Consider the following 8,363-nt stretch of genomic DNA (forward strand, 5'->3'; position numbering starts at 1 on the left):
TAAGAATAATGTTATTCCAGCCAGCATGTTTGATTAGTTTAGGATAACTATTCCTCCCTTGCTCCTAGTATTCTAGATCATGTCTAGCAAAAGCGAGTAAATCCTGTTCCAAGCCTTATTCCAACCTTATTTCTCAACCAAAAACGGTTCGACAATGCATTTGGTTCAGATGAAATCAAGCTTAAGTCCTGGAATAAGTCATAATCGTTCCAGACAGGTTTTGGAAAACAGGAATCAAGGAGGAATGGTTATTCCAGTCGAATCTGCTTATTCCTGGAATAACTATTCTAAGGTGGCAGGCATAACATTATTCATGGAATGATGTCCTCATTAATTCCTGCTTCTTTGTTTTAGATGGACATAAATATCCTCAGCCAACAAATTATTTCAGCTAAGAAACAAAAAACCTGTTCGAGGATGAATTATTTCAGCTAGGAAAAAAGAAACTGTTTGAGAGCAATAACTGTCAATATTCCACCTCTGAGACAAGCACACAACATTTATCCTAAAGAGAGCCACAATCATAATTAGTGTGGCTAAGCAGGCCACCTCTGAAGAAAACAACCAGAATGGCAAGATATACCAGCTTCTTTACCCATGACGATGCCGTCATCACCGATGCTGTAAGATAAGTCTGTGTTGATAACCTCATTACCCTCAGCCTCCTTTCATTCACGTATTTACTCAATGCTCTTCCGATTCTCCTGCGCAGCTCTCGATCACTGATTGCACCCTCCGGATCCATTCGCATCTCTTGCGACAAGCATCTAGCGAGCACAATTGCGTCTTCCAAGCCAGAACTGCCACCTTGGCCGAGGAATGGGGCCATAACATGCATTGCATCCCCTGCGACTGTCATGGTGCCTTGCCAGAAGTTTGCAAAGATCAAGTGCCATGGAGCTCGATACCAAATATGCGTCAGGCTCAGTGAACTGCTGTCGCAATGCTTCACCATTTCAATCACCTCTGGGGGAAATTCTCTTAATGTCTCCAACGTAAATTCTTTGATGAGCACAGGAACCTTCCGTACATCTGAATCTGATGGAAACTCTCAAGAAGTTAGCTCACCTCTAGACTGAGCAATGACAAGGTTCACAATATACGTATCTTTAGTGAGACTAGTATTACCTTGAGAAGGACACAGCCGAGCCACAGCCCAATAAACTAACTTTTCATCAACTGGAACCCTTCCCAACAAGACACCATCATCACCTCTTAGCCGGATAAAATGGCTGTCAAAGCTGTGACCATCTGAATAGCTAGTAAAACCTCGCACAACAGATATTGGAAAAACCTTTGGGGCCTGTAATCCTAATGATTTTGCAACGATTGAATTTGATCCATCACAACCAATTAGAACCTGAAGCAGCATGTTCGAGTAAAATTGATAGGGATAATTATCAGTTTGCTTTTTCCATGAAAATGTTACATTTCTAAATTTGCTGTGATATCATAAGCTCGAATGGTTTCTACCATGACAACTAAATTGTGTGCTGGGATCAATTAGAGCACCCTGCCAGTAGATGTGAGTTAATGTAATGGTTTCATAAACATTGGATCAAACCTTTTTCAGATTTGATTTTCATGTATGATAATTCATTATTATCTATACTGTTTTTGAATGCCATCTTTGGAATTGGATTATGAAAAATTGTGCAGATAACTACTCTTCTTTTAATATTTATGATTTGCTAGTTTAAAAATACTTAAGAAAAAAATTAAAAGTTAAAAGGAAATATTGACATCAAAGGTGTCCCTAGCTGATTCAAGAGAATTACCAAACCCATTATGGACAAGCTCAACTATTTGGGTAAGTTAGGATAGGGTTTTAGAGTTAGTTTCGCTACATCCAAGCTAATTATGTATTAAAATTTCTAAAGGCTATAGCCCATTGGGTAAGTTTTGCCACATCCAAACTGAGTAAGATTCGCCACATCCGAGCTAATTATGTATCAAAATTTCTAAAAGCTATAACTTTCTTATACAATGTCTGATTTTTCCTTTTCTTTTATTGAAATTGGAAAACTTTTAGATATTTACGAGGATGCAATTACCCTTGAGGGGCTTGTCACACAGCGCTAATGTGCGGTATGACGATGTTTAGGCCTCAGAAACAGATTAATCAAAGTGAAACTTTTCTTTCGAGCAAGACTTTGACTAGGCGTAATCCTCCATTTTGGCAGGAATCAGATAACACGATAGGAGACAAAGTTAACATAGAAGTAGATATCTAACTCCAGGAAGATTTTAGTTTCTATGTGATTTTTCTACCAGAAAATATTTTAGAAAACTTTTAACCTCTTTCAACTAGAAGAGAAATCTGATCCGAATTTAGGGTCTCGAATCTTATGAGTATAATAGAAACACTGCAACTCATTTTTTATCATATTAATGAAAGCAAAAAGGTCTAGAACCCTAATATTGGCATCCTATTATTTTATTATTATTTTTGTTGCAAAATCCGAGTTGAGTGGATTGAAGTTGATTTCTTCTCTCTCAAATCAATTCACCTTCTCTGGCCTTAAGTAGTAATTTGGTGGAGATATTCTTAGATTTCAATTCATTAATATAGGTGCAAGGACTAGGTAGGGGAAACCAATCCTTTGTAGTTGTTCAGAACAAATGGAATTGGATGCTCTAGAGTAGTAACAAAATGGTATTTAAGTTAGAAAGAAATGAAGGGGAAATAATTTTATTTCATAGAATTAAGTAATCATGAAATAAATAAAATAGGAAACAAGAAAAATAGAAAACTTGTTGTGGATGTAACATCACCTTAGCTTTAATGGTAGCACCATCATTAGTATATAGAACAGGAAAGGAAGTGATGGGATCTGATTCAACTGCTACAATTTGGCACCCAAAATGAACTGATTGCGTAGGCAAATTCTTAGCCAAGGTTTCAATCAGATCGCTCCTTTTCAAGCATCTTAGTTCTTCTTTCCTAGTAACAAAAGGAACCAAAGTGTGTGATTAGAGGCAGCTTGTGTGCGACTCTCATTAGATTATTGATGTCTGAGAGTATGAACAAGAATTTCATCATTCTCTGGGTAACTTGCAAGATAATTAAGAGCAATAGTATGATTTGCTACTTCTTAGTACAACCATCAAAGCTACCATTACGCCCCAAACCTGCCACATGCTAGGCACGTGACATAACCATGGTTCTGTGACATATACAAGGCCTCAAACCTATTCAAAAACCCAATAATAATGGATAAAACCTAAACATTATTTTAAAAAAGTAAAATTTATTGTGGCTCTAATATAAAAACAATTCGGTCCTCTAATATAAATTAAACATATTAGCCATAAAGTCAAAATGTACAATTTCCAACATCAAATCCACATCTAACCATGAAACAAAATTTAAGTTGAATCACTACGGTTCCACATTTCAAGACAACTAATGAAATCTAAAAACTTTACTAATCCATCATGCAGGCAACCTGCAGCCCATAATTTCTCTAATTGTCCACTCCTCTAAAATACATTAAAGGAAAGTATGTGAGCTCAATATCTCAGCAAGTATCCCACTACACACATACACATCAGATATCCAGAATGAGATAATAAAACAAATATAGCTACCATACACATAAAGAGGCATAGATAATTCACTGACCGTAAAGTTGGTTGTATATAATATTCATAATAAATGAATGCAATGTGAATTCATCCAGCTGTAAACTATACAAACTCACAATTTGAGACATGGATCCAAAGAAACAAAAATATCAAATTTTACAATAGGAGAATAAATAAATTTCTAGGTTTGGACTAAACCATGGTCACACTTACACCCCGTGACTAGGTATCAAAAGTATCATCCTTACACCCTATGATGATGGGATATCGATAGTGTCATACTTAAGCCCTATGATGGGGTATCGATAGTGTTATGCTTAAGCCTCGTGACTGCGTATCAAATGTGTCACGGTTACGCTCCATGAGATGTCATGCTTATGCCTCATGACTGGATATCAGTAGTGTCATGCTTATGCCCTATGATTGGGTATCGATAAAACATAGTTAGTCCTATTCTTGGTTTCAATACATTCACATAATTACAACCATATCTAGGACCACAGCCAAGCATAATCTAGGCACATGTACAACCAAATTTCATAAATTTATGGAAGACAATATTCTGGTTCAATAGTCACTCTCTTTCACAAATACAATCAATCTATGACCATATATATTATATGCAATTCTCATTTAAAGTAAGCATTTTTATCCATATACAGAGATGACTATATTTAAATTCTATACCTCACAAGACTGAATTCATGGTTCAATGACAAGGAGCACATTTATCAAACTTCAAGCAAACTTGAACATTTATCTAGTGTTAATAAGGTGTTTTTACATGGTAACATGCCAAACATATTTGCAGACCCATTCAAAGTCATCGTAAACATGGACACTATTTGAAGTCCATGTTGACAGGCTTATTTTTGCAAGAATGTGTGGAGAACTCTGATTATTCTTTTCTCTATTCTCACAAAATTATAACATCAACCACAATACTACTTCAAGCATTAGGTGTTAAACAAAAACTTCTAGGATATACCTGCATGAAGTTACTTGCATCTTGTTCTTGTGGAGCCACATATCTCGTATCCTGAATAAAGATTGCAAAATAAGACTTAATGCTATCAGTATTTTGATGTTATATGCAAAAAAAAAAAAAAAAAAAACTGAAAAAGGAACCTATGTCTAATATGTTGATGATCATACTATATTAAGAAAAGTGTTTGTGGGTCTTTTGGGTGTGCCATATTTGCCCAGAGATGAAATTTATTTGATTCATAATGGAAACTTTATTATATAACAATCATCAATATGAGTTGTCATGGAAAGAAAATATGCATATAACTGATCTCAATCTTCTCTTCTTCATCCAAATCCCATATCCAATGAGATCTTCTAGCTCCCCAAATTCTTTCTCTCACCATCCTAACTATCCACTCTCTATCAACCAAAATTATTTCTCCTTTATCTTCATCTCCCTCTCTAATGACCTTATCAACTCGAATCTGTATCTCTGATTCTAAACCTTCTATTTCATATTATACTTATTTAATATTATTGATTATCTTTGTTGTGCATCCCAACCTTTACTTGAAATCATAATACTTATTTGTTATTGTCTTATCTAATTTTGTTTACCACACATGCATTCTGCCGTTTGCTAGTTACAATAAAAGTGTATGCAATATAATGCCCTTCTCGTGTGATGAGCAGTCAGTCGACACAAAGAAATAAAACTTAAAAAGAACTTAGTCTCCAGAAAACACAGATACATACTCTGTTATAGGGATAGCTTTTGTCCGTAGTTCCGTACCAAGCCCAAGTTGGTCAAGTGCACGCCAACCATTGATGTAAATACCGATTGCTGCTCCTGCAGCCCGCAGGGTGTCAGATTTCTCTAGAACAAGACTATTTATTCCTTTCCTGCATAGTTTTGCATAAAAAAATAGATATTAATTTTGATTCTAACCAGTTAAATTAACAAAACCCTAGGAATGCCATTATCAGTGCAGAAAATGTATCTAGAGATGATGAACATGGGTCATTATATATTTTTTGGCCCCTTTCTTTCTTCTCATGTGAGAATCTGTGCAGGCGAGTGTTTAGTCCCACATCGGTTATCCGCCGAGGAGATCTTAGGTACTTATATGAGACTAAGGAACCCAAATAATACCTTCCGACTAGCCTTTTTGCGTGAGGTCTTAGGTTGTGAGAAATGATATCAGAGCGAATTTGGCCCATAGCCTATATGAACTAGGAAACACTATAGCACAGGTTAATGGAGGCTGAACACAGGTCCATCGTGGTGCTTATGATTAGATTTGAATGGATTTGAACTCTTAGCCTAACGAGGACGTCAGAGCTTGGTTGTGACATCTCATATATCAGATCAATGAAGGGAGTTGTTCCTAGTATTCTAAAGGGAAAATCAGATTCTTAAGGTATATATAGCATGAAATGGGTGAGTGCTCATTTTTGATAGTACCACAACCATAATTTTACACAAGCAATGCAATTATCGGATAGACATGAACGAGGTGAGCATTTAAGGTACCAGGATAAATAACACCATTCAGTCTACCTGCTAATCAACAAAATAAACTAGTGATTGGGAGAACTAGCAGCAATCTTCAAGAGGAGTCAACAGAAATTGTCAATATGTGGAGGTGCTTGCATACTCTCAAAACTAAGATGCAGTACTATATCAATGAATCTTCAAGAGAGTGAAACGCTGCAGCGAGATTAATCCTTTGGTTTTCAGAAGGAGGGCTTAATACATGATGTGGGACTTCTATTCCGTGCAAAGATCACGGTAAGCGATTAGAAATAAGGAGGAATAATCTTTAAAAATGAGGCCTTTATAGTTTAGAACAAGGAACTCGTACCTGTGAAGAGCCAAGGCAGTGGCAAGACCACAGATTCCTCCACCCACTATAACAATGTCATGATGCTCCTCCTTTGAGCCCATCTTCCCTTCAATTTCTCTTCACCCTCCTCCGTGTAATGGTAAGCTGGAAGCATATATATGGCTTCCACCGCCACCCTTGGAGTTCCGTCCAGGTGCTGCTCGCTGATCTCTTTGATTCAATGTTCTTGGCTGAAGGCGCCGCTCTTACGCAACGTCATCAATGACGTTATAACAGCCGCGGAGCATGCCACGGAATTTGTCATTAGGGACACGGAACATACCTGCCCTGTAGACTTTTGATGCCATAGTTCCTGAATCCTGCATAGAATTTACATTGAAAGGAAGTAAAGAGGTATACAAGTCTTTTGAGAGAAAGATATACAGAATGTTGGTTCTTTTAAATTCATTAGCAGATTAAAAGTAAACATATTATGTCAAGTGCGTGGACTATGTTCTGAATGCTGTTACCAGTTGAGATGGTCATAAAGGTGGTATTGTTTATCATGTAATTGAAGCATTGCTATGTGCCCTAAGATGAACTTGAAGAAAAGGTCCACAAGTATTCTTGTTGCGTATCGCAGAAGGTTGCGGTGTTTCTTGAGGCCAAGCTGCTAATCTTGCCTTCACTGGTTAAGCGAAAAATTCGGTTCATACTCACATTCAGGTTCCGTTTGCGATATGTGTAGCATTTTCCTTGCATCAAATATCATATCCTATCCAGTATATTACCCAAAATATATTTCTGAAAGAGAACTTAATTTTAAAAGGCAGTGAAAGTATACTCTGGAAAAGTAGATATTTTGGAAAAAAGGATTTGAGCGTAAAAGGCTATGAAAACGTACACTGGAATAGGCATACTTTTATCCCTAAGCACAACACCTACACCAAGTCTATCAAGTGCACACCAACCATTCATGAAGACACCAATTGCTGCCCCAGTAGCTCGTAGTCTCTCAGATCTCTCTAATACAAGACTTTTTACTCCTTTCCTGCACAAACAATGAGCAAAATGTAATGCAATGAAGATAACTTTTTATCATAATATAAAAAATTATATCCAAATCTACATTTCAGAATTAGGTCCTATTAATCAATTAAGGTTTTCATCTACTACCAGATATCAGTTTGTATCAAAATGGGGAACCCACTTATACAATTTATCTAAACCTTGCCTCTTATTATCTCGGCTTATATAACCCAGTTTTTCTCAAGATATCCGCTGAGACAAAAATCAATATATCAGACAAGAGTTTTAATCTTCCTTTCTTCATCTTGATTTATAAGTTGATAAATAAATATCCAAAGTGAAAGCATAAAGACAATTGTAGCCTCTATTATGTACACCAAGAAATCAATATCTTGGTTCCTATATATCAGCTAAGTTGCGATGAACTGAGATCTTCATTCATCTTGGTACCCATCACTCACCAATATGGTTGATATCTTAGCTTTTCAAACATAGCCAGGGCTTTAAAGCTACATAATTTGGATTGGAATCGTGCATGTTTCACATTCATTGGCTATTATAAACATGTATAGAATTTCACCTCTTGAGTAAATAAATATATCCACATCTATCTGTAGGCTGTTGATCTGTGTCCTTGGTGTATGCAAGAGAACAGGTCTGATGGCTTTCTAATCTACAGTAGGATTGGACATGGCCATAGCTGCATCTTGCACAACATTAAACCTCGCCTGATATGCTGCTGAGTTCCTCTTTAAAATCAAACCCACCTGTATTCAATTTTTTTCATGTTGTGGACTGGCTAGCATTCATAGCGTCTCATCCATGGCAATCTTCTTGGGTTTCCTTTTGCAAACCATCCATCGACCACCTGCTGCTGATGGAGCTTAGCAAGCTTTGGTTCGGTACACCAGTTTTGAGTTCCATGCCATTCAGCCTGCAACCCGAGTAACA

At 36.8% G+C, this 8,363-nt stretch overlaps 1 protein-coding gene across 2 annotated transcripts; it reads right to left on the reverse strand.

Moving 5' to 3' along the window:
- Positions 1-396: 396 nt before the first annotated feature.
- Positions 397-7,392, reverse strand: LOC103720832 (monooxygenase 1-like). Of its 2 annotated transcripts, XM_039133599.1 has the most exons (6): positions 6,423-7,384; positions 5,314-5,460; positions 4,577-4,627; positions 2,776-2,944; positions 1,129-1,360; positions 397-1,038 (listed from the first exon to the last, which is right to left on the reverse strand). In XM_039133599.1, exons 1-6 carry the CDS (start codon positions 6,503-6,505, stop codon positions 506-508), a joined length of 1,215 nt encoding a protein of 404 aa, XP_038989527.1. In that variant the 5' UTR covers positions 6,506-7,384; the 3' UTR covers positions 397-505. The 2 variants fall into 2 exon arrangements, with proteins under 2 accessions (XP_038989527.1, XP_038989528.1); XM_039133600.1 differs by lacking the exon at positions 5,314-5,460 and having other exon boundaries at positions 6,423-7,392.
- Positions 7,393-8,363: the final 971 nt, after the last annotated feature.

Source organism: Phoenix dactylifera, chromosome 14, assembly GCF_009389715.1.
Source record: "Phoenix dactylifera cultivar Barhee BC4 chromosome 14, palm_55x_up_171113_PBpolish2nd_filt_p, whole genome shotgun sequence".
In the NCBI taxonomy this organism is placed as follows: Eukaryota; Viridiplantae; Streptophyta; class Magnoliopsida; order Arecales; family Arecaceae; genus Phoenix; species Phoenix dactylifera.